At 41.5% G+C, this 27709-nt stretch overlaps 1 protein-coding gene across 2 annotated transcripts in view; it reads left to right on the top strand.

Annotated features, from left to right (window-relative positions):
* The window catches only part of ccnd2a (cyclin D2, a), a 106082-nt gene that overhangs the window by 17670 nt on the left and 60703 nt on the right, over nucleotides 1-27709 (top strand). For both annotated transcript variants that reach the window (XM_079346039.1, XM_079346038.1), the window contains exon 2: nucleotides 23172-23226. In XM_079346039.1, the coding sequence (XP_079202165.1) occupies nucleotides 23172-23226 (55 nt within the window). The remainder of the gene's footprint in view (nucleotides 1-23171; nucleotides 23227-27709) is intronic.

Below are 27709 nucleotides of genomic sequence, written 5' to 3'. Positions count from 1 at the left end.
TTTTAAGCTCTAAACAGTAACTTCACTCCATTAAACTCTTAATTGAGTATTCTTAATCATTTAGTTTTTTAATGGGATTAAAGAAAAACAATGAAGCAGGTTTCTATTCTGTCTTAAATAGTAGATGTTTAAGGAGAAGCTGTGCGTAGACATGTTCAGCTCACAATGACACTTCTGTTTTTCATTCCACGCACCGTTATCTTCACATATTGTGCAGAAAGAGTCACTCTTAGTGTAATATATCTGCATGTGTTGAGTGGATGAGCTTGATGTTGAGCAACAATATGTCTGACTGAATTTTTAAACTATAAGGTCACATGGTTGAAGATTATTGAAAATGATTGTTGGTCTTTCTCTGCACACCTGAATGTGTGACAGGTGCGTCTGAGGAGGTGTTTGGGTTTAACCGATCTTCACCAGGCGTAAGGGTACAAGCATATACCTGATGAAGATACCTTTGGGATAAGTTAATCTTGATGGTTTTGAACAGGTTAGCTACCTTAAAATAAAATCAGAGTGATTTATTTTAAAATGCTAACGCCGCTGAATGTCAAGTCGTTTATTTTAATTTCAGAAGAAACCATGAAACTCAAAAGTTACAATTTGCATTAATTTATGCATTTTTGTTCTTTGAATTATTGTTAGTCCACTTTTGGATGGGAACGCATGCTGCTCTGGAATCACCCTCCTCCTCCTCCACTGCCTGGTAACCAGACCCAGATGGTACCTGGTACAGACACCAGCAGCTTGTGTTTTGCTTTTTGTGAGTCAGACGCTGCAATCAGTCGCCAGGAAGCCCAGGAGTGAGGTGTGGGCCTTCATGAGAGGCCATACGGGGGTGAACAGAGGCTTAGGAGAGGAAGGGGCGGGGGAGTAAAGGAAACCTGAATTCGTCGGTTAATTGGATGTGATGATTTTGAATGAATCTGTGCTGCAGGGAGTATATGTGTGTGAAAGTGGAGGGAGGCTGGCGGGGCTGCAGGCTGGGATAACAATGAACATCCCAGTATGCCCATCATGTATTAAAGAGGACATATTATCCCCCTTTCTCACCTTGTCAAACAGTCCTCTGTGCTCTAAATGAAACATCTGTGTTGTGTTTTGGTCTAAATATAACATGAATGAAGCAGCAGAGGAGGTCTGACACCCTGTAGAAACCAGCTCTCTCTGAACGCTCCGTTTTGGTGTGTGTGTCTCTTTAAATGCAGCGAGCCCCAAGTAGATATCAATCCTCTGTAGAGACATAAAAATGGTGGACTTGTGCAAAAGTTTTTTCTGTAGTCCGGAGGTGGAGTCCATGGGAGGAGATACCAGGAGAGGGGAGCAAATCTTCTTACCAGAATCCAACTTGTGATGTCACAAACTGAGGACATTTGAAACGGAGCATTTTTCTCTGTGTGGTAAGACTTTAGCAGAGCACAAATGACTGGATTGATTTATTTCAAATGCTGTGGGTTATCTAGACACTCAGGTTAGTGAAATAAATGTTCAAAAACACTGTAAAAGTAGATTTTTTTAATAATAATTCCTCTTTGAAAGTCAGCGGTTCAACATCCAGCCCGACCTGCTGTTGAGACAAAACCTTTCAACTGGGATCCATAGAGGATAATGGGGAGGGGATGTGCGTGTGTGTGCATGGATTACAAACAGGAGGGTAAAGACGTGGTGTCGTACCTGTTGCAGGTCGATGGCAGACAGAGTGTGTGTATGAAGATGGATGAGAACACTGGGCACTTGGAGGCAGGAATGTCAGACAGACAAGAAAGACATCTGATATGGCACCCCGCTGTTCTTCAGCCTTCTCCCCACCTGCCCTCCTGTTGTTGACTGTGGCCCCGCGGGGACCCCCCCCCCCCCCCCCCCCCCCCCCCCATTCCCTGAGCCCTCAAGTAAAGAAACACCAGGAACAGGCGTGTTAGCCGTAAAAGACAAGTTCACTTAATACTCACTGCCAACTCTCTTTGAATTTTTTTGACGTTCATGCAAAGATCTCAGTTTAGCCTTTTTAATCACACATTGCAGTTCTGCACCCTGGGAAGTGAGGTGTTGAAAACACAAATCTGTAGCAGGAAAGGTACGGCAAATTTATTCATAGAGCCCCGTTCATGCATAAAGCATCATAAAGGGGTTTTAAATAGTCAGTAACCTAATTGATCACACAGAGTGTTAAAAGAGTTGATACAGAGCGGAAATAAAACATTCAAATATAAAATCAAAAGAAATATGACGTCAAGCAAAAATACCAAATTCAAAACAAAATATATCTAAATGTGCTCTAATTGGTCATTTCATGATTATCTCTGTTGAGAATGTTATTGTCCTCTGAAGTCTTACCTTTATGACGAACGCAGATTCACCTGCTGGTCTCGCCTAACCAGGAAGGATTCAGACAGTCCACCCCGAGGCCGCCCGTCTGCTCCATCAGTGTCAGCACACTTCATGAACATTTCATTCTGTGAGCCTTCGTTGATTTCTTCTGTGTTTCAGGTCAAATATCTTTACATAATGTCACATTTAGCTCCATCTGTGGAGCTTAAAGCTCCTGTAACGCCGGGAAAGCGCTCTGAAACAGGCTTTTTGAAAGTGTCTCACAGGAGCTTTAAAGGAACAGAAATAATGTAAAATGAGTTGTAGAGGTGGGGAGCTCGCCATGTTTTGTGTGCCAATATATCATTAAGTTTCCATATTTTTATTACATTTTTATTTGCTAAAGGAGGTAGCACAATTCAGTTTGAAGGCGTTACATGTCCACATGTTTGTGTCCAGTTAAGTTAGATGAGACTGAGAAACCAGCAGTTCTGATCGTGAGCTGTGTGCAGACTTTCAGTCCGGGGGCTTGACTCCCATTGTGTCGAAATAAGAAGACTGAAGTCAAATAAATGAGCTCGCAAGCTAATCTTTCTTTTCTTATTTAAAAAAAAAAAAAAACAACATAAAACTTACCGTAAATTTCGGACTATAAGCCGCTACTTTTTGTCGCGGTTTTTAACACTGCGGCTTTTAAAACGATGCGGCTTATTTATGGATTTTTCTTGCGGGACAATGAGCTTGTGCCGCAAAAACATTTGACTTCGTCACATCGGATCTTAATATCAGTCATTTTGCGCTTTATGCACGCACCCTCATCATGGAAAACACACGGAGAAATACATATGATGCAGCTTTCAAGTTAAAGGCGATCGAACTGGCTGTCAAAGAAGGAAATAGAGCTGCTGCACGTAAAGTTGACACTGACAGCGACAACGAAAAAGAGACTGAGGAAGTGAGTAATGAAGTCATTCTGAGGCCGTGAATGGATGGACTTTTTCCTGTGAAATATATTACGGTAATCTTTTTCATCAGCCGCGTTACAGACACTGTTTGATAAAGGATTTACAGTAGGCTTCATATTTGCGGATGTTACCAGTAGTACGTATTTCATTAAAAGTTAAAAAAATGTCTTTGTGTCACGTCTTTCTGTGTAAATAGCTCTTGTTATAACGTGGACACCTGCGGCTTATAATCAAGTGCGGCTTATATATGTACAAATAAATTTTTTTACCTATTTTTAGCCGGTGCGGCTTATATCCAGGTGCGCTCAATAGTCCGGAATTTACGGTAATTTATTTAAATTTTTTAGATATAAAAATTTTAAAATGTTAAAATTGTATTATAATGTGTAGTAATTCTCGGCATATCGTAACATTTTAAAATCACAATAATATAGAATCGTGACTCAAGTATAGTAATAATATTGTATTGTGGGGTCTTTGGTGCTTTAGATTTCAGAAAAGTATATTTTTTTATCTGGCGTTTATTTATCCAGGAGAAATCCCACTGAGGTTTAGAGGTACAATTAACGAACAAAAAGAGAAAAGAAATCATGACAAACAGTTTACAGAGAAGCAGCGATGAGGTTTGAATTGATGAGTTGATGTTTTAGGGAAAGGTAATACTGTTTACAATTATGAAAGAAGAGACGCAAGGGAGATATTTAAGAAAATAAAATCAAGATCATTAATCAGGCTTTGTTTCTGTGAATGTGTTTGTGTCCTGCACCTCTTTGTTTGTTTTACACGACCTTGGAAAGTAACAGGTACGCATATATACTGCTCGGTAAAAAATACACTAAAAATGAGTTTCTCAAGTGTTATAGACAATTATTTATATAGCACATTTCAACAACAAGGCAATTCAAAGTGCTTTACACAAGACATCAAAAGCATCATGACAGAGGAAAGAAAAGAAACATTATAAAGTCCTGTATTGCTTATTCAGAACGACGACCGGCTGATGAACATGTGTGACTCACAGGAATGAAGGAAACATCGATGACTTTTAACTTACACACTTTATCTTTTCAATTACAGAAACAGTTTCCAACCAGGGCTTGATTCCAAATGCGCACACACACACACACACACACACACACACACACACACCTACACACACACACACACACACACACATATATTTTTTTTTTTATTAGTCACGTTTCTTTATCAAAGCACTTTATTTGCTCTGATAAGCGTCCATCTTTCCCTGCCACGCTCCATGTGAAGTGGTCATACCCCTGCAAGCAGCGATGTGAATGAGTGCCAGCGGAAATAGCACCAGCCGCCTCCTCTCTCCGCCCAAACTGATAAGATTAAGGCCACCATGGCGAGTACCAACTCTGGGATTAATTGTTGTGCTCCAGTGTCGCACTCTCGACGAAAGCTCATTAGGATTTATTTCTCCACGCACACGCATGACTGCAGCCTGAGATGACACAGGCCCAGCGTCTCTCCAACATGTGCTGCTTGTTGGTGTGGTTCTAAACAACAAGGGGCCACACCCGAGATGGTTGATCTGTTGACTTCTTCTTCTTCTGTTTGGTTTCCTTTTTTTCATTGTAAGCGTTTCTCTCTGTGCCCAAGAACAGTCCTCTCATAAATTCCCTTGGCATATTGTCTCGTCTATCATGCATAAATGATGTGAAATGAATGAAAGTCAGGTTTCATTTTGAGTAATTTCATACGGAATAAATCATGTATTACATTTCCCCCACCTACTTTGTTATGCTTTAGCCACCAGACTGTTCTGCAGCTTTGACCCTCTGTGGGGTTTTTTTTTTTCATCAAACTGAGACTCTACAGAAATGGTGCTTTTATTTAAGCTGTGTAAACAGAAGATGTTGTCCCTTTAGTTTAACCATGAAGCTTGGGGTGAGTGGGGTTTTTGCTCTTAAATGCCTAGAAAGTGAAAACACGAGGTGTGACGTGACAGTAACCAGGACATGGAAGTATGCGCCGTGACTTACCGTCAGAGAAGAGACAGAAAGAAAGAACCAGGCTACAGTTCATGACATGCTCTACTTCTTCAAGTGTAAAGATGTTTTAGCTGTGTGGGGGGAAAAAAGAGACAGGTTCTCTTCAGCTGATTGGGCAGCAGACTCTGAGGCTTTATAGTCACATAGACGGCTGGTTAATGATATTTTAAAAACACGTCTCTTCATCAATCGTTTGCTTATAATTCAGACTATTTTGGCCTCAACTCCAGTTAAAGAAGAATTCCTCAGTATTATGTAAACACTAGCTTTCCTTTCCTTTTTCCTGTTTTGAATTTGATAACTTTGATTCTTCGACACTTCGCCTTGGTTTGAACCTCTTCGACCAGTGGTTTCTGAACATTCAGGTTTCTGCTCTGTGCTGTTGTTTCAATAAGCTGGTTGATCTGTGGTTCACTTCTTCACAGTTGGCGCACACACACACACACACACACGCACACACACACACACACACACACACACACACACGCCCACACACACACCCTGCAAAACAACACGAGTGTGGGCTGAATGTAACGTAAGCTTTAATTCAGATCACATTCAGGCATGAACTTTGCACATACTTTATCAAACTTACTACAGAAACTGAACTGTGTGTGTGTGTGCATGTGTGACCGTGTGTGTGTGTGTGTGTGTGTCTGTGCGTGTGCGTGGCTGATAGCAGAGCAGCTGTTTCCTGGGGGCTGCTCCGGTCACCATGCTGCACTTATCCCTGTCCAGCTGCCTGCCCTGCTCCGCTGCTGGTTTCTATTCTGCAGAAACATTTAGTGCCTGACGCTCATAGAGGGCGCTAGTCACAGCGGCCGCGTGCAGCTGCCTGAAGGCACCCAGAGGAAAGTGATAGTTCAGAACATGCTGCTGCTGCTGAGAGCTGCAGGAACAAGAGAGGTATACAGCAAATTTACATACTTACACTCTCATGTTTGAACAGAAAAACTCGACTGAACCTGATGTAGCTTCATGTGAACGTTTCTTCTTTAAGCCTTTACTCGTTGGTAGAAACAGGGTGGAGAAAATCAAAACATTACAGCACAACAAACTGTAACTTGCTAAATGGCAATACAGTTGAATCAACACTGACAGAAAAGTTTCAATGAAGACTTTAATAGTTCAGATTTACATAATCTGTGTTCTCAGGTCCTTAAAAACTGCTGGTTTTAAGTTTGAGAGGTGTCTGAGTTTCTGTACATTGGTAATGTGTGTTCTTTAGAAACATCACGAAGCAGCAGGAAGAACAGTCTGTTTCCTGGAGAGGAAACGTGGGATACAATCCGCTGTCTTGAGTCCCGACTCCCATCTGCGCTAATCTGAAAACCTTTTATATCTATCAACAGGGATCTGGATGCAAACACGGCTAACGATCCATTGAGGTCGACATTTTAACTTGAGCGAGATGTTTTCTTATTCCTGAAAGGAATCAGAGATGATCGCCCTGCAACAAACATTTTTTAATTTGACTGACTCTCCTCTTGAGGATCGACCTGAGAGTGCATTTCATGTTGCTTTTAAAAAAATTCCTGCAGCACGATTTTAGCAGCCAGTTCATTAAAAGACCTTTTCATTGTGCAATTTGACGACAGGCGCTCAGCTATCATTTTGACTTAAGACATTCATAGATTCTGTAATGATTCACGTTGTGTTCCTACATTTCCGAAAGTGAGCAAATACACAACCGGAGCTCCTCACACACACTCGGTGGCGGCTGTAGAGTCATCTCTTAACTGGAAGGTCGGGGGTTCGATCCCCAGCTCCTGCAGCAACATGTCCGATGTGTCCTTGGGCAAGACACTTAACCCAGAATTGCTCCGGCTGCTTCGGCCAAGACTGGCGTGAATGAGATTAGTCACTTCTGATGGACTCTTCACACAGCAGCCTCTACCATCAGTGTGTGAATGTGGAGGTGTGACCTGCAGTGTAAAAGCGCTTTGAGTAGTCGGAACACTAGAAAAGATCGAAACAAGCCCAAGTCCATTTACCATCTGCAACAGAGACAGACACAGTCAGATATACACACAGCTCTGCTCTGTTACTACCTCTGATGCCAGCACAGGTGGGTTCACCTCATCCCGCCATTACGTCTCTGTGATTTTCATGGTGAAGTAGAAACATCAGCAGTCTGATCAGATCAGAGGTCAGAAGCAGGACGGACACGAGTGTGAGTTGAGGAGGAAAACATCATAAACTGCACTCTGAATGTCATCTATTTCATCACGGCGTAACATGTTGATTCATTTTCTAGATTTCTGTTTTATGTGGTTCCATTTCTTTTTGTCATATAAGTTTATCATCTTGTCAGCATCAATTAGCTGAAACCGATCTACTATACGCCCAAAACGACACACCGGAAAAGATAAAATCCTTTCTCATAAAAAGATTTGTGCAAACCTTACGTCACACGGAGACGTCATGTGCGCTCTGTTGCACGGTCTTATAACAGCTAATGTATGTGCACATGATGCAGCAGGAGTGCACCAACATGCTGAGTCAAAAGAAGAGCTCTCAGCTGTTCGAGACCTGCAGCTCGCCGCTCACCACGCCTCACACTTCACCTTTTGTTTCACATCCTTCTCGGATGAACCCAGAGAAACATCCTGTTTGCAGGCTACCACTCTATCATTATGTAAGCTCGCCTCCGTTTGACACGTCTTTGAAGGCAGTTTAACTGCACAGCATTTTCACTGCTGGCCCACCCTGCTGATTATGAGTCACAGCATTAGCGGCTAACACAAGACAAAGTGTGACTAAATTGAAAGCAATGAAATGGAATTTGTTTTAATCTGATCTGAGTTAAGGGTGTTAACTGTTCTGCATACTTTTCCTTTGCTTGCACAATTATTATCTTTTCTCCGGTTTGAAAAGAGTGTGTGACTGACCATGAGACGTCGGTTGATGTGTTTCTAGCTCAGGGTTCAGCTAGTGGGTTAGTCTTTTCACATATTGGCTCCTGTTAATCAGTGATGCCGCCTCTCACCTTTCATGTACAGTAAATTGCCCACGAACAGTGGCGACACAGATTTCAAAGAATCTTTCCATCATTCCAAACATGGCAATTATCAACCGATCACATGGGAATCAGTCGCGCCCCCCCCCCCTGTCATGTGAGCTTATTTTGCCCGACAACAGTTAAAGTTTAGTCAGATCCCACTGGGAGAGAAGGAGAGTTCTTCACAAGGAGCTCAATCACAGGACCTTTTCCAAGTGGCTAAATGAAGAGAAAAACAGGCAAATACCTCGCTCCAAAATAGAAAGCGGCGGTGGAATGTCTCGAGGCAGAGAGAGGTGATGCAGGAATTAGCAGGAATCAGTGAAACACTCGGAGAATGTCGCTGATTTCAGCCGGAGAGTTCATCGCTGTCGGAAAATGTTTTTTTTTTTTTTTTCCATAAAATGATTCGTCACGGTCGATCATTACATCTAAAGCGTGCAAACGCCTTACACAAGATGAATCAAGATGTCGTACCTCGTCATGATGGGTCCGTGACCTCGTGATGACATACTCCATCAAACTCCATGCCAAAAAAAAAAAAAAAAACTTTCTCACCTGGTATATACTGCTGTGGGCGGGGTCAGCATTGAGCAACACCAGTGGTCAAGAGCATCTTCCACTTAAAGTAGATTTTAAGTATAAGAAGTATCCGTGTTTGGTATTTTTCTAAGTGTGAACAGCAGACTTTACATTTAACTTGATAAATGATGAATATGGACTCATCCATCTCCACACCTGTGGTTCAGTTCAAACATGAACACTTTGTGTCCTTCAGCTTGATGTTAGCATCGTTAAGCATGCGTTACTCAGACTGACAGATCTCTCTCTGGCTGACTCACAATAATCGTCTGTTTTTCTTTTTCCAGTTGATCAGGGAAAATCCCCTCCTTTCATTTCCTTATCAAGAACATTTGTGTACAGATGATTGTTGTTGCTCGCACACTTTACTTTAATGACCACTTTCACAACAGATCATCATCTGCAGGTGGATTGAATTGATCTGCTGTTATGCCTTTATATTAATGATAACACCTTCATCTTTCTGTGAAACCAGAATCTGTCGCTTTGCTGTCATAGCAGAATAGATTTAGTTTGGAGGAGGACTGAGAGCAGTGAGGTTTGTCTGCATTTAAGTTTCAACGGATGGTCAGCTGCAACAAGATTAAAATTAAGGATCGGTGCACGAACAGTTTGTGACTCGACACGCCTCAGAAGATGCACTTGTAATGTAATTGTCTTTTCTATGTTTGTTTTAAGTCTAAAAGTCTTTTTAACAATTGAAAACTATCTGTAATATCTTGTTGTGTAAGGGGGTTCCCAAACGTCTCGGTCCACGAACTAAAGAAAGTGGTTCAAGCATTTGACTCAAAGACACACGCCCATCCAAACACTGACATCAGTTGTATTTTAAATTTCAACACTGCTTTTGTATAGAATTTCTCAATCATTTGTAATAAATTAAAGTTTAAATGATTTCATTTTTTCTCAGTACTCCCCAGGCGGTCCTGACCCCCACTTTGGGAACCACTATTCTAGTGTAAGGAAGGCATTAGAGGTTAGAGAGGTCCATAATGCTGCTGTCTGAAATAAGCTTTGACGTAATGTCGAACACTTCCTGTAGCTGCGACTGGCTGTGGTTATTTGGTGTTTTTAACTTCCACTTTTGATACTGACGTTGTCCGAACTTCCTTTTATCATCATAAATGAGTCTCATTTAAAAAGAGAGAGCCTCTGGTTTATTCATAAATGTGACAAGATTAGTGTCACTCACAGTGCAATATATTCTTCTTCTTCTTTTCTGAAAACAACTTCATGAATAAAGGACGTCCAGTTTAGAAAAAGAGAAATGATTATTCTCGGCCCTGTGTCCACCTGGCGTTTTGTAGCAGCTTCTGTTTTGACATGTTTTTTCATGAGGACAGAGTGCTCTCAGCAGGAGGCCACCCAAGCCTCTTTTCACCTGAGCGGCCGCTCTAATCGCTGAGGTTTAAAATATTTCAACATCTCAGAAAGGCTTCTGACGTCACCGTCATGTATGATAGTCCATGTCCAGTTTTTCTGCCTCAGGATTGCGTCTTGTACCCACATCCTCTCTTCTCCTCCATCTCAAATTAAAAACATGCAGTAGGACGTGCAGCGCTTTTCTTCCCGTCACACAAACACGTCATGCAAGCGCTCCCAACAGCCAGTGCGAGCCGGACACTGGGCCTTAATCTAACTAACAGTGGACCTTTAAAGAGCACATAAACATGTAAGTCCTCTGACACACAATAAGACACAGCAGGCTTCACATTTGTACTAAAAGTAAAGCACTGAGCATACTGAGCTGTAGAGTTGTCTGTGGATCTGGATCAAGGTCTGTTAGTAACATAAGGCCAACAGATATGTTTCTATAAATAAATCAAAAATCCTCCGGTGTTTGTATACTTGGACAAGGACAGTGGTCCGAGACCTAATCGAGCTCCCCAACTGAGTCTTAGTTTGTCCGACTTTGAGAAATCTGATTTAGCATGTTTAGCATGTTTAGCATGCGCTTTAAAAGTTTGTAGTGTCAGTCAGAATAAGACAATAAATCAACTGTTTCTATAACTGAATGTAAACATAACGGTGTGATTTTTTTTGATTCTGAGTAGTTTTGACATTAAAGTAAAACTTTGATCATAGCTTCAAACTTAGTTGTTCAATCCAGCTGCTTAGACATTTTGTAAATATAACTGTATTTCCGTTTTACATCATGTCTTTGACTTGACAACAAAAGGGGCGAGTTATCCTCAAACCGCCAAGAGTGTACGATGTGTGGTCAGGATTTCGACTGTATTTCCACAGAAGAAACATCCTCATTTGTCCTCTTCGATGTTTGTGCAGACATATATTAATGTCCGAATCTTCCTGATTTTTAAATGGGGGCTCCTGTGCAGTAGGATTCTTTCAATTAAACAACCTGTAGGTTCCCAAAAGGGACCAAGTTCCAGATGTTTCAGACACCAAAGAACTCTCTCGCCTTCATTTGCGTACACAGATGGTGAAGCTTCCCACCATCAGTATACATTATGCAAGTGTGCAAAATCCCCTAAAGTCTCATTCTTAACTATGTAAAACAGCAGTGTGTTTAGTTTTTTTTACTTTTCTCTTTTTGATTTGAATCATTTTGTCTAGGTCTTGTATCTGTATGAGCGTCACTGTGTGTGCTTGTGTGTGGCCGCTGGAGGTTATGAATGAGCTACAGCTGCATGGCCCGCTGCTCAGTATGGACAGCTGATGAATGAAGTGGAAATTATTAAAATAAACTGCTGGGTCGATGCAGCTACATTCATGCGCCTGGCCTCAACATCTCCCCGCCGATAGGTTCCTCACACATCTGGCTTTCCAAAGATGCACACCCTGTTGATTCAATGAACACAAATATTTAAAACAGAAAAGTTCAATTTTGTAATAACCCTGAGATGAAACTCCCACAAGATTAAGAATTGAAACTCATTTTGTGCACTTTCGGGAGAAACGGATCTTCTTTGCATAACATGAGGGGAGAAGAGTGAGCTGTGAGACAGACCACAGACCGATATGTGAAGGTAGATGGGAGTGTTGATAGCAACAGATGGACAGACGGGGAGGTGACAGAGAGAGAGAGAGATTCTGCTGTTGATGGACAGACAGAGAGAGAGAGAGAGAGAGAGAGAGAGAGAGAGGAAGAAGAAGAAGGGCAGCAATAAGGACAAAGACATCAGTCACGTTTCGCGGGTTTTCCCTCCTCCCCTCTCCAACTGGACCTTGATCCAGGCTACACAGACTCTACTGTGTCATGGTGTGTGTAGCCCTGTTGTGTGGGCCTGCGAGTGGTGACTGGACAAATCATGACTCAGCAGAAGCAGAGCAACGTAGAATAGAAAAGGGTCAGAGCGTCATTGTTAGCGCAGGTTTCTTTGAACTCACATTAGCTGCTATGGAAGCACAATGGAGCTGACTCTTTTCACTAATTTCTTCTTCTTCTTCTTCTTCTTCTTCTTCTTCTTCTTGTCAAGCACACACTTAAAGAAACGTGTGTGGGAATTTAACACAGAACACGTCAGCTTACTTACTCAACAGCAGCCACTCGAACCACAAGTACACTTCTGACACATGCGTGTGCTAAAATATAGTGTTAGACTACTGCAGGTATCGGAAACTACAGAGAAGTCGGTTACAGTTGTTAGGTTAGTTACACAATACATCCTAGCTAAGTATTGCTAACATTAGCTTACAATAGCCACCAAAGGCTGTGTGGGACATAGACCGAATAAAACTCAAGCGTAGTCTCAGTGACGTCGGTTACTGAAGGAATAATTTGAGGCCAAATATCGCCATGTCAGAAATGTTGTCTTAAACTAGCCTCCATAGCAACGGAGGGCCTTTTATTAAATCAAAAGTTGTAAAAAATAATAATAACAAATCACACCCTGTACAGTGTGTGCCAATAAAGACGAGATCTAATCAGACCAGAATCGTTACGTGTGATTGTATGATTATGCCTCTTCAGTCAATGATTGGGTTTTTTAAAGCATGCGCCGCGGTCCGTCACTGGAGCCGGCCGGTGCCGACTGCAAGCACGCATCAATCTGAACAGACGGGACCGACCTGGACAGGAAGTACGACCATGGAAAACACAGAGCATCAGGTCGATTTCAAAGTAAAACACAATGTACACACTCTCTATAGCAGGGTTAGGGTTAGTTCTCTTTATTATGTGGTCTTGAAGTTTCCTTGTGATACATTGAACCCGTGAGTACAGCTGCACGGACCCTGTAGAAACTGCAGGTTAAGCCCCCGACAAACAGCTACACCCGTCACGTCTGCTAAATCTCTTATCGTTCATAAATTCAACATGGATCAGTTGTAAACAAATATTTACCCCGTGCGACAGGATCTATTCAGACCAATTGTGTTTTTGGAAGCAGGCTGTAAACACGCTTCTGTCATGTAAACGGGCTGGTTTTAATGGCTGTCTGTGACCTCAGGGGCTTTTACTAAAGGACCTGCAAGCTTTTGCATTTCCACATTGACTTGATTTTTTCAACGCCAGAGGATGCCGCTTTCTTCAACTGTCAAAGTGAATATTATCAGTCCTACAGTGCATTGAAGCCATAAATCTCTATTAATGTTTGCTGTTGTTGCTCTGTTTGTTTCTCTTTATCTGTCTCTCTCTCTTTATGTTTCCACCTCTATCCGATTTTCTTTGTCAAAACTGATGGCTGTTCTTCATGAGTCTGGTTCTGCTCAAGCCTTCTGCCCATCAAAAGGAAGGTTTGGGTCTCTGTTAACAACATTTAAAGAGTACAGTTTAAACCTCCAACTTTTGAAAAGAGTCCTGAGATGGCTATTGTTTTGCAGCTGTACAAAGATTGACTGGTTGACACACATTTAAACATGAGCTGCGTGTCTGTGATTTGAATTCATGTGAGTGCCCTCCTGCATCCTTTCGTGTGCATGCATGTGTGTGAATGTTTTTTCGTGTGTGTTTGTGTGTGTGTGTGTGTGTGTGTGTCAAACACTTGCACTTGCAGTTCCTGTTTGGGGAGGTCCGCTGCTCCTGGCAAACAGTGTCTGGTCTTATCTCTTGTGTTTTATGTTCCTAGCGAGCCGGGGGCACAAGCAGCCCTTTGTGGCCAAGAGGTGGCTGGTCTGGCTCCAGAGCGACCCATGCAGCTGTTCACCACTGTTGGACATATCCATGTGTGTGTGCCTGTGTGTGGATACATGTGTATGTGTGTGCCCATATGCATATGTGTCTGTACTTGTGTGTCTGAATGTTTCTTTGAATAAATACATGTATGCATATACATTGTGTTTCCCTTCATGTTAATGCATGTGCTCATATATAGTTACTGTATTTTGCAAGCAGACCAAACAATGCCTCTTCTATCTAATCGTCAAGATTTTGATTTTTAAATTAGATTCTCCCATCAAATTTCGGGTAATTTCTGATGTTCAGACTTCAGGTGTGGGACAGGTAGACCTTACCACACATAAAAAGATAAATGGGTTCGGCTGGCCTGCAGGTCCTTCTCCCTCTCCTTCACCTGAACTCTGGTGACTCCTCTGGTCGCGTCAGTGGAGGTTCACTGCCCGGTAACTCGGAGTGTTTTGTGCGTGTGACCCATTAAGAAGTCCTAAAAGGAGCCATCGGTGAAGCCTGCACAAAGCCACGTGCTGCATTGGCAGTAGATTGCAGAGAGGGCAAGAATGTGGCCCCCAGACACAGCTTCTGGATATTCAGTTTTAGAAACAGAGAGAGAAAGAAAAGTATATGAGGCTGCATGTTTAAGATTTTGACTCTGAAAATTACCTTTGGTTGAAATCATTTTGTATGTTTTATCAACTTAACATCCAGTTTCATGCAATGAACCAGCATTAAAAAAAGAAGCACTTCTCACAGAGGTCAAATGAAGATGAATGACTGTGTCCCGTTTGCTTTTATGTCATCGATCATTTTTTTTCTCCCATTGCAGCAGTGTTGTGATGATACATATTTACAACATCTGGCTGATGTGCATTTCATCTCAGCTGCAGCTCAGTGTCAGTGAACGCAGGAGGTTACACTAAAGCGGTGCATCTGGTCAGAAGCAGTCACTTTAAATGATAGTAAAGAGCTGTTTTGCATCGTAATAACATGTTTGACCATATGCACTGACGAATGTGTAGCATCTTTTGTGGGCTGTCCTTCATTTGAATAACTAGACTTACTGAAAATCTTCTCATAGAGTTTGTTGTCTTCTTGCATCTAGCGTGAGAGTGATTTGATCTCAGGAAAATGATTTTATCTACTGCTCAGCAGTGTGACTAATGTACACACACAGGGTAGCAGAAGATTCAGATCAGCGTCTTAGTTCATAGTTTTGGTTTCCATAGATGTTCAGGCATTGAATCCAACGTGCCTGAATTGTACCTTCATAAAATTAGTGTTGTCATATATAGTATATCAAGTTGTTTTTCAAATTCAATAACGCCGTTAGTCAAGTCCAGTCAACTTTATTTATATAGCACATTTGTAACCAAAGTGCTGTACATTGAGTTTAACAAACTACATTTCATCCATACATCATATTTACATCAAATTTAAAATTAAGTTAAAATTCTACACAATAGAAAAAGTTCTAGTGGACGCTGCTGTTGGGATAAAAAAAAATCTCAACTAGATTTAAAAGCCGAGTAAAATAAATGGGTTTTTAAAAATGACTTAAACAGTTGTGGCAGCAGATATAAAAGGTATATAATATTAAAAGTGATTTGAAAGTGATGGAGCTGCAACAGAAAAGGCTCGATCCCCCCCAGGTGTTAAGCCTTGTTTTGGGCACGTCCAGGAGCAGCTGGTTGGAGGACCTTAGTGCTCTGGATGGAGCATGAACATGAAGACGTTCACTAAGTGATTAAGTGATTAAGTGATTTCAAAGCCAGAAGTAAAATGTTAAAATTAATCCTGTAGCGAACAGGAAGCCAGTGTTGCATGCAAAAGCGCTGATTACTCATTTCCTGACAATGAAGTTGACATATCGTCATCATCTTCATGGACAGCGCCTAATAAGCTCTAATTAGCATTCAAATCATCCAGAATGTCGTGGTTGTTGTCTTTGTTGTTGCCATGGTCATTTTTGTCACAATCATCATAAAGTGACCAGATGTTCATGAAAGAATCTTTAGCTTTTTTATTAGGTGCAAAATGACTCTGCAGACCATGGCGTTCCACCAACGGGGTGCGACAGAAGAGAAGAGTAAAGACTTGAGACATGATTGTAAGGGGTTTCCACCTGATGCCTTTCATAATGTGTTAACTCCGTCAGTAACTCAGTTACTTGACCGTTGTAACGAGTGAGTACTTTTCAGTTATTTTCGCATCAGTGTTTTAAACCAGTTAAACATTCAATTATTGCTGTAGTTTTGAGTTATGTATCCACTTCCTGGATGTGTATCCTTCATGTCAATGCTTTTATACGAGTCGACGTAACGATTAGCTTCTTATATGTATTCCTATACCTCATATATTTTCAGTGTAGGTGGATGTCTTCAACACTGTTCCTTTTAAAGACGTGACATAAAAGAACAATAAAAGAACAGGACTTTCATGTTTCTTTGGGGTAACCGTCTTTGGCTTGGCATCCTTCATTGTTTAGTTTACTTCCGTTAGCTCTTGTTGCCAAAATCATGAAAGCTGGGGGCGGCAGGCGAATTAGGATAAGAAAACAGAAACAAACATGAATGTTCTTTGTTGAGACAGCAGAAGGTGAGACCAGCAGACAAACCCAAGGCAGAAGACTTGCAAGATCATTAACAAGTCTGCCCCCTTCTTTGACAGTCCTCCTCAGCCTCAGGTGCAGACACAGAGCAACAAAACAAATTTGTTGTACAAGGTGAAGAAGAGCTATTTGAGATTCCTGGACTAGTAAAAACACGTTGGCTCCACTGCAGCCGCCACCATCCATCTTGTCGACTCGCATTTGAAATCCATCGCCTGAGTCGACCTCTCCCCTCTGTGGACGTGTCACATCCTCTTCCAGTGGTGTCCCACTCCGGGGGGGAGGGGGAAACGGGTCACAGGGGTCAGCAGCTTGAGATGTAGGCACAGGTTTCACCTCTTAAGTGGGGTATGTGAGGGATTGGGGAGGGATGTACAGAGACTGCAGGACACTGTGTGGGGTCACAGCAGATCTGATTTATTAATGCTCCATTTTTAACTCCATCTCTGTGTGACAACTTCCTCTTTCTATATTGTTGAGGTTTATTACCATATAATCCTTGTGCAATTCCTGCAATACATGAATCTAACTCTTCCTATGGAGGCATCCGAAGAAGCCATGACTGCACAGTGGAGCCACTGCTATTGTTACATCACAGATAACACACAATTAAGAAAACAAATGAGCTGCGTTCAGCCAGCGACGGGGTTTTGGTCCGTCCTACAGCACGCGTCCCGCTCCATTGGTTCCGTAAACTACTGCTCTTCACAAACCGTTACTCACGCTCAGCTGGAGTGTAAAGGCCCGGACACACCAAGCAGACGGTAAAGAATTAGTGGCGACGCCTCACGTCGCCTCATGTCTTGGCCAAAAAGTTGCACTCGAACGCACCACAAAGACTACAGCTGACGGCCAACCATCACGTACGTTATGCACGTGTGAGAGGATTTGAACCCGGGTATTGTAGCCTCCGTACATGGGGCGCAGAAACTATCCACTAGGACACTGGCGCCCTTAATGTTTTATTAAGTATGACTCTTATTTCCCCTTATAGAGTGACAAAATCAAAGTTAGAATCGATGACATAGTGGCTGAACTACATCTGCCCTCATGTTGCAGAAACACTCAACCATGTATTCATAGCACTTTAAGCACACATTATACATAGCACTTTTTGGAGGTTGTGTTTAATGATTGGTTAGCATAGATCTAGCTAACTTTTGTTATCACTTCTCTACAGTAATCTTGATGATTAATCAGCCGTCATTTCCTGAGTGTGAGGTCAAGAAGAAAGAGAAAGGCTGCTTCTCCTTTTCTCTTTCAGAATAAATGATTCAAACCTGCAATAACAGGACAGGAATCCACCGCTTTGTCTTGAGAAGTGCCTGCAGCTCTTCCCCTCCTTCTCCTTTCTCTCGTGCTCTCTTTTCTTTCTGGTTCTGCATTATGTCTTCTTTATCTCTCTCTATCTTTGATGGTTAGAGCTCTGTCTCGACATTGTGCGATTGTGGGTTATTAATGTTTATAAGTCGGTGATCTCTGTGAAAGAACATCTGCCTGGTCGTGCTAGCGAGGGACAAACAGCGTGGGTGGATTCTTAACAAACCGCCTTAGAAAGCAGGTGGGTATTTATTTATTTTTTAGGGGGGTTGGGGCAACAATGTCTTCCAACTAACTGATTTTGTCCTGTTACCCATCTCGTTGAAAAGATAGCAGTAACCTCTTTGAACAAACGATGAGGAGACCAAAGAGTTGACAGAAAGTCGCTTGCAGTCTTTACCTGGGTGGCGACGGGACGGGCTGTTTACTCAGGCTTTGGAGTGACTCACAAATCAAAGTGTGTGTCAGAATGAGGAGATTAGGGAGACACAATAGGTTCGGGATTCTACCTGCAACCTCGTCTCTTTGTTGTCACCCACCTGGATGAACTGTTCGCGTTGCGTAACACATGCACACACACACACACACACATGCACAAACAGACGCGATAAAACCCTGATAAAATGCAGCTGTTTATCTTCGGCCTGAAAGCTGAGGATGCCCAGCAGAGGCTTTTTGAAGCACTAATGGGTGAAGCATTATTCACGCTGGGAGATTCCACCAATCCACTGAAGCTCACAGTGTGGCCCGTCCCAGCAGCTGCTGTCATTTCAGGACACGGTGCAGACAATAAAGATGGTGGTATATTGTAAGCAAAGTCATCCGTGGAGCCAGCGGTGCCGGGAGAAGTGGGTTTACTCTTAATTTACTCCCTGCATGTTTTCTTTCTAAAGCGGCCTCATGCAGTGAAGGATAAATGTCTGATGTTTTTAAGCAGTGACATGTTAGCACACTCATGTATATTTAGTTCACCTTAAAATCTGCCTTTAGTGTTTATGCACTTCTGCTGCTTGACATCAGGGAGTAAGGATCATTTTTTTAAATTACCATTAGCCACAGAAGAGTTGCAGATTTAGCACAACTGTCCCACAGACGTGATGGTGGACAACTCCTTTTGAGTGAACCATGTCTTATTCTTTCGCAGTTTTGGGGGTAAAACATCACAAAGCAAAGCCTTAAACGAGCTCTCTGAAATGTAACAAGCAAATCACAATGTTGAGCCCTGACATGTTCTCAACTGAACTATAAAAACGTGCTCACTGAGGTTGACATCTTCATTGTAACCTGCGGTCAGAGAGGTAACTCTTCCTCTGACTTGGACAGTAAAGGGCTATAGTCACTAGCTGATGAGCTGATGGCTAACATCGTAACATCGTGAGGTCATTTTTATTCAAAGCAAATTTTAGTTGTCCACTGAATTTATTAAGAAATTAATTTCCTGTCTTTTTTCATTGTTTTTACGACCACAGAAAGACATTTTTTTTTTTGGTGATATTATCCAACCGGGCAGTTAATCAGACAGTAGGCCCTGTGTTTGTCCGAGGTCAGTATTGGCAAAATGTATAATGCTATAAAAAAAATTAGAGAGCTCTTTATCAGAGACAGCACACGTTGTGGGTCAGCTGTGGCTCAGAGTGGTTCATCTCTCAACTGGGAGGTCGGGAAATCGACATTTTACCCCAAGTTGCTCCAGCTGCTTTGTCTGCGGCGTATGAATGCGTGTTAATCTGATGGTCAATTTACATAACAGCCTCTACCATCAGTGTGTGAATGTGAAGGTCAGAAGACTAGAACAGAGTTAGACGAGCACCATTTACATAAAACAAAGACACATCAGAATCTCTTGATGACAACAATAGAAAAAAGATTTGTTAGTCTGTAAATATGACCAGCCTTACTGTCGTATGGATGGATGAAAGCTTTGAACTTTTAACAATTCGTCTAATCGGGTCTGATAGGTAGAAGCACGTCTGCGTCTTTACATGTTTTACCAGCAGGAATATGCTGATACAAACAGTTACAAATCTCGAGCATGTTTTTGTCCTTCATGTGACAAACTAGACTTACTGAAAATCTGCTGCTATCTTATGTTTGTTGTCTTCTTGCATGAGGTTGATTTGATCTCAGGAAAAAGATATTATCTACTGCTCAGCAGCGTGATTTAGAAAGTGTTACACACATTGAGACAGAACAATAAGTAGGTATTGTTCACTAAACACCCGTGTAAAGCTGACCCTATACCAGATAAAGGGGAGAGAGTGATAGAAATACAGCGTGGGGAAGTTTCTCTAACGCTGCAAAGTAAAGTATAATAACATTGAGGATTGAAGTAATCTTGAAGAATACTGTAAGGCAAGTTAATTTATATAGCACTTTTCAACAAGGCAATTCAAAGTGCTTCACATACAGTAAGATATCAAAAGCATCATGACAGAGGAAAGAAAATAGAACATTTAAAAATCACTGGAATTATTAAATCTCAAAATATGCTTGGATCTTCAGCAATCTTCAGTCACCCCTTTGTTGATATTCAGTTTAGTTTATTGCTTCAATAAATAAAGTGAACATAGAAAAAGAGTTAAATATAAAATGTGTTTTAATTCAAATCATACAAATTAGAAATGTAAATTTAAAAAGAGTTAAAAGTTTAAGTGCCTCAGTTATGAATTATAAACGTGAAGTCTGCTCCAAAACTGCTCTGGAGCGCTCGCTGTGGGCAGCCCCCTCACTCTGAGACCTCTCCATTAATGCATGTCACTAGAACCCTGTTTGTGCATGAGTGTGTATCTCGGCCTATGTGTGTGTTAGACAGAGTGTAAACCGAATTTCCCCTCGTGGGATTAATAAAGTGTAAATTATTATTATTATTAGATGTCATAATGAATCTGGATGTTAGTTTTACTGCTTTCAGCTTTTCAACGCCCTTTTTTTTTTTCTTTTTTTTTCTTCAAATTTCTCCATGGAAGATGTTTTCTTCCTCGAGAAAACTTGACCTTAGTAGGATCAATGGAATCAATAACATTTATGATTTTAGAATTGAATTTATCCACAAACTTCACTGTCCGAGCCCCAGGATAGGTCAGGTGTGGAAGAGAAAAACTGGTTACAGATTTCATGAGTGTTTTCAACATAAAATCAAACTTGTGATTTATTTTAAAATTGTTGATTAAATTAGTGATATAACGTTTAAAATAGCTAACTTTTTTTGGACAGGTTGTGGCTGAAAAGGAATTTATGCTAAATTTGTCAAATCACATGGCTGCCTGGTTTCTTGGCAGAGTCCCCTTTCTTCTTCAGTTACCTATCATAACAGAGATTTTGGAAACGACTGACGTGTACACTACAATGTAATAAGAGTTAGTCTAAAAGTGAAGTAACCTGAACACTAGTATTTAAATAAATACATAAATGGTGAGGATGAAACACCTCTAAACAGTGAATTCAGTGTCTTGGCGCAGTCCTCTTCCGTTTGTTTATCCTGAAGCGGGTAACTGATGTGCTCTGCCAGGGGCTCAGGTTTCAAAGACAAGGCTGGATAATGGAAGACGTTTAAAAAGCCATCTGAAACAATGCAGCATCTTAAGACCTGGATGCCTTCCTCGTCATTCCCCTGATCCCGTTTCCTGTCTTCTGAAGATTGAGGGATCTAATTCAAACCTCTCTGCTATTCACCTGCTTTCTATCCCCTCCTGTATTCTAATGTCTGAAAAAAAAGCAATTATTTGTTCATTTCAGTGGTTCACAGGGTACAGCTTCCTCTCCTCTCCCACTCCTTGTGTTCACTCTGGGTGAATTCCACCTTGTCTTACATTTAAATGAAGTTATGCAGGACACCCAGGTGACGTGGGTGGGGTGTTACCTGTCAGAAAGGAAGCTAGCTCTCTGACCCGTTGTGGTAAATTGCCCTGAGGCTCGACTGCGTAGATGATCTCTGTGGGGAAAGCAGGAGATTACACCTGATAGGAAGGAGACTTAGCATAAAATCAATTGGCTCCTTTGTGGAATAATCCACTCTGCTAGTATAAGTCACTGTGACGAGTGATAAGGCCTGACGAGCACGAGTGGAGGAAAAATTCCACAGTGAAATGTATGAACCCAGCTCCTGTTCTCATGTTACCGGAAACAATCATTATGAGATTTAGTTTCACGAGATAAGGGGCATTTTGAAGATTCTTTTTATATTATTTATTTTCACTTTTGTGTGCAGGCTTTTTCCGTAAATGTCACTCTGACTAAATGTATAGATGCTCAATGTGACAGGACACTAAGAAATACATAACATGTTTCTGTTTACAACATTCAGACAATGTCAGAGGTTTGGACTGTCAGTGGAAGGAATTTTCATTGTTGATCAATCAGAAAATGTGAAAGTGGGGAAAAAACTGCAGTTTGTTGAGTGTCCACTTGAGGCTGACTCCAAGAGACCCAGAAGTCACAAACTGTTCCCTCCTTATTCAAAAATGGACATTTCTACTGCAGATATTAAAATGTTTACAGCCCGGTACAACCACAGATTTTGGTCTGTGAGTTATTGTCTTCATTGGCACAGATACGAGTTATGCATAGTTAGGCAGGTGGGCGCGATGTCGATGAGTCAACGAGCTGAGGCGGGTTTTAAGCCTCTTAACGAATCGTTACATCCCACCCACCTGTCAATCATCTCAGCTACACGCCTAACTATGAATAACAGATTGTTTATAAAGTCAAAATGTATGTTTTTATATTTGTTGTTTTGTTACCTACAAAGGGACGGCAGATGTAAATTAGCCTAAGGCTAACTCTTTTGCAGTGCATCAAATGGTTACATTTATGTTTTAATTGCACACGATCCCTTACAAATAAAGTTAAATTGAATTGGTAAAAAACTGATCCGTTTAAAAAAGAAAAAAAAACTCCCCATACAGTGTGTGCCAGTGATGGCAATAACTGATCAGACCTATTTAGCTTTTTGTAGCAGGCTTTTTATTTATTTATTTTTTTTCCTGTTGATTGTACACTATGTGATTTCCGGATTTCCAGCCTCAAGCAGACACTCAACAACCTGCAGGATTTTGCACTTCTTCATGTGCTTCATTGTTCAAGATTAGAAGTATCCGCTTGTCAGTAACAGACGTGTGGAATCACTCAGGCTCAGTCCATTAATATTTACAGTCTATTCTACTCAACAGAGTATCAAACTTCGGACATACAGTATCATTGTTTAGTCTCTGGCTGTCATTGTGAAAGCTTCAGTGGGATCTTTTAAAGGTCTTTCTCCTGGTCCTCATGCTTCACTGTGTATTGTGTCTTTCAGGGACTGGATGGTATCAGTTGGATTGTTTAGGACGAGCCTCAGGAGGTTATCTCAGGTAAGATCCATGACCTTTTATTTCACTGAGCTCACGCCCGCTGCTGATTCATGTGAGCAACAACTTGTGTGTGTGTGTGTGTGTGTGTGTGTGTGTGTGTGTGTGTGTCTTCAAACTAGCCTGAAGAATGACTCACAAGCTGTGTTTGAACAGACATGTCAAATAGCCTTCGGGTGGATTTGTGTGCCTTCAGAAAATGTATGTGAAAATGTTACACGGCTGGTTAACAGGGATACGAATGATACAGAGGAAACAATATCTTATTTGGTCCGAATATAAGTCAGACCTATTTACCTGCAAAAAACCAAGAGGATGTAAGAAGGGAAAGACGCGACAGAGAGAAAGAGAGGGGGAGGAAGAGATGAGGAGTTTGTAAGGTCGACTTGAGAGGAAGAAGAGAGAAGGGTGTTTTGGTATGTGGAGAATATTTAGATGTGTGTATTTGTGTTGTGGTGTGTGAGTGTGTGTCATGATTTTGAAGTGGAGTATAATGAACTGCAGTCAGTGTTTGAGGCTCGCGGGGTCCACTGTTGTTGATTTGAGGGTGGGATTGAGGAAGAGGCTGATGCTGTTATTTTGCTTTGGTCGGGTCATGCAACAGCAGTCCTCAGACCCTCAGGAGGGGTTGCCAGCATTAATAACAATGCATGTCCTTAGACATGCCTGTGAAATACATAAACTCCTCAAAGTAAGAGTACCAGGCAGCATAAGATCAGCAAAGCAGCTGTGTTGTTTTCTATGTCAGGTGACATCATGTCATGGATGACGAAGGCCAAATGTTCTTAGTCAGCATTTCATCTCAGTGACAGAGAGCACAAGGTGCATTTTTGAATTTTAATGGTTTTGTTACGTATGCTTGAACATTTAGTTTTACAGAGAGCGATAACCTTCAGGACCTGTTTGTCACGCAGGCTGATTTTTTTGGGGGGGACGTTTCAATACGACGCAAAACTTCATCATCAGTGTCTGTATGCAGTTGGATGACTTGGCTTCTGCTTCTTCAGTTTTCTGCACCAGCATTGTGTGCAGGTATGTTGATTTTGTCTAAAATGTACTTCCTTTCTGGAACAAATAACTTCAGCTGCTCTCGTCCTCCTCATGCGCCCACTTTCTCCTGATTGGCCAACTCTCTGAGAGCCTTCCCCAAGGAGGCAGAACACTGCAGGGCTGCCAGGGGAGGAGCACTGCTCTCCAGTGTTGGGATAAGAGAGCTTATGTGAGAGGTCTGAACGGCTGACGTAGAGCCTTCAAGCCTTCAAGCCATCTCGCGGAACTCTTAGGTTTTATATCGGGGAACTAGCCGTTTAGCGCCCTCCACAGACGTTTCCAGGGACTTCTCTAATGTTTACCTTGTGATCTTTGCCCTCGTTAAGTAACAACATCCAGCATTGTTACACTATTCGAAGTTTTAAAAAACATGAATCAGCATAATGAGCAGAGCTAATTAAACACCTGTAGTTTAACATCTGTCACTGCACTCAAGAAATGCGAGAAATCCGTCATTGTGAAGTCTGCTGGAAAAGATTTTTGTTTCATTGAAATGTTTCAATTTAATCAAAAGATATTGAAAACTTTAACAGGTGTAAAAAAAACACAACATGTTTACGTCATCATAGCTTACATTTCCCTTTTTAATAAATGAAGATTTAGTCTTCTCAAAGTCTTTCTCCAAAAACAATTCTTAAAAAGGAATAGAAAGGATGTCTTACATTCGGACCAATGTGGAAGATGTTGAGAAAGTGCCCTCGGGTGACTGTGGAGATTGTGTTGGTGAATCCCCCCGCTATCCCCAGATGCCGCCCGGTCTGTTAACAATAGATCACGGCCCTGCTGGGCCTGTAGTTTTGTTTTGATTGAAACCAGTCTCACTGGATCGAATGTCTCGCTCAGGAGCCTGAAAAGCTCTCTTCTGCCTGCTAACAGTCTCTACCATGGTTGTGTCTGAACAAAAAAAAAAAAACAACACGTTATGACAGAGCAGTGGAAATGTTGTCTCATTGCGTGATCTTACTTCAGAAGTGAAACTTGATGTCGCTGGGTTTGTTGCTCTGCCTGCAGTCGTGCTGGTGTTGACATTTGTTTCTCAATGGTATGTTTGATTAGTTCAAACTGGTGTGCTTTTGTTCTGCTCTGCCATGTTGATCGCTGCTGCTGCTGTGCTCCACTGACACACATCTGTGTTCAGACCTGCAGCAGGTGTGTACATCTTTAATTATGGGAAACAAAAGTCACTTTGAAGGAGCTAAAGGTCAGCAAAGAATCTGTCTTTGACCTTGTTACTGTTATTTTCACTATCAAAATGATCTGATACCACTGTGTCTTTCACTGCAATGGAAACCACGAAGCTTGGATTCCTGTAAACGTTGTCTTTAGGTGCTTTTTCTGCCTTTATCATGTTGCGCACACAATGACATGCTTGGATTAGTGAATTTAAAATAAAGCCATTATTTCAGTTAAAAGTCAACGTTGTGTCACATGGCAGAGGTGAGGGGCGTGTGTGTGTGTGTGTGTGTGTGTGTGTGTGTGTGTGTGTGTGTGTGTGTGTGTGTGTGTGTGTGTGTGTGTGTGTGTGTGTGTGTGTGTGTGTGTGTGTGTGTGTGTGTGTGTGTGTGTGTGTGTGTGTGTGTGTGTGTGTGTGATGAGAAGATTGTGGTTTATAGTATGATTCTTTCTTTTGAAAATGTTTCTGAGGATGTAAATCTCTTATAATATAAACTGTACAGATGTCATTTATTTGTATATAACTTCAAAGGGCTGTGCAAAACAGTTGAAACAGATAAGTGACAAACATTTTTACGATACTTTATCTATTGTCCCTCCCACCCACACACACACACACACACACACACACACACACATACACACATTAATACATTAGACGGACTTAAAATGACGTTGGCTTGTTGACTTCCACCAGAGACCAGCGGCGGTGAAAAAGAAAGGAATAAGCGGTTATGTAATGATTGTTTCAGAGCAGCTATGCTCTAAAGAATGAATAAAAACGACTTCAGCTCTGCAGAAATGTGCAATGAAGAGTTAGACTTGATGGTAAGTTGCTCTTCATATATGTGCTGTGTATTTCTGTGGCTCGTCAGGCGTAGAATAGAATAGAATAGAATGCCTTTATTGTCATTATACAAACTGTACAATGAGATTACTTGGCTTCACCTTAAAGTGCACACAGCTAAGAACAAAAAAACAACAACAACAACAAGCGTATGGGTCAACAAGAAAAGAGTAACCCTAGTTAACGGAAGGTGGGATCTGTGTGGCAGGACTCATTTACAGTTTGCAGCATACTAAAATTAAATGGATAAAAAGACCTCAGATTTCTTATTGCACAGTACGAGATAGCAGGTCTATAGCAGGGTGTCAAATATAAATAGTGCATTGTATGAGACGTGAACCATAGCAGGGTATAAAAAATACAACTATTTTCACTGTATGAGATGTAATTCAGTAGTTTATATAAATATAAATATCACAGTATGAAATGTAATTTTTGCAGTATATAGAATATAAAAATATCAATATTTACACACCTGTTATGCTTAACGACCAAGACATCTCCACATGGACATGGAGCGTGTGCAGATGTGCTGGGGTGGAGCCTCTGGCATCTCTGCACTGACCCGGAGGTCATATTTAGCAGACTTTATTCACAGGTAAATTATTTTCAGATCACAGAGGTGGAAAACTTTGCATGTTGTATCCCTTATAATTCTGCGGCGCAGCGACTACCAACCCTCAGAAGTTTGTACATTTTTAACCTTACTTTTTGAATCGAACGCTTCCTGCAATAAGGCTCATTTGCATAGAAAGTGGGCCAATTTGGCCTCAAACGATCACATTTTCAGAATCAGGAGCGTCTCACCCCCAGGCCCTTGATTGTCCTGTGTACGCTGTACCTCCCTGTACACCTGCTCATTACCGATTGACTCCAGTCTGAGCAGTCTGCAGTGTCACAGAAGAATCCCGGGTCAAGTAGTAGCTCTTAGAGTGACTCGACATTTTTTACATGGGGGTTGGCTATGTTGAGCAGCAGCAGCAGCACCAGTGTGTTCACAACGTTTCACTGTTAGGATTATCACAGTGCAGCTGCTCTGCTCCTCACAGATGACCAACTCACTGGAGCTCCTTGTAACAAACTCTAATCCTTTCAAACACATGCACTCACAAACTGTGTGTCGACCAATATTATTATGCACTAAACGCTCCGGTTTGTCTTCTAGAGGTTCAGTATCAAAATGCCGGATCAGGTATCCACACTCATATCTGATATTATCATGTCTTACCCCCTTATAATAAAAGACTTTCTTCTTTTCCAGAACAGTTAACCACACAGCAAAAAAGTATTTAAAAAAAAAAAGCTGCTGAGAGCAACTTCTGTTTTTAAACCGATCATTTGATCTGGTTACGAACAACAACAGTGCAGTCTAAGATAAGAGCATCATCTTAGACACGCTTATGTGTCATTCATATC

Source organism: Symphodus melops, assembly GCF_947650265.1.
Source record: "Symphodus melops genome assembly, chromosome: 6".
In the NCBI taxonomy this organism is placed as follows: domain Eukaryota; kingdom Metazoa; phylum Chordata; class Actinopteri; order Labriformes; family Labridae; genus Symphodus; species Symphodus melops.
Note: the sequence above shows the minus strand (reverse complement) of the source record. Positions and strands in the feature narration are given on the sequence as shown.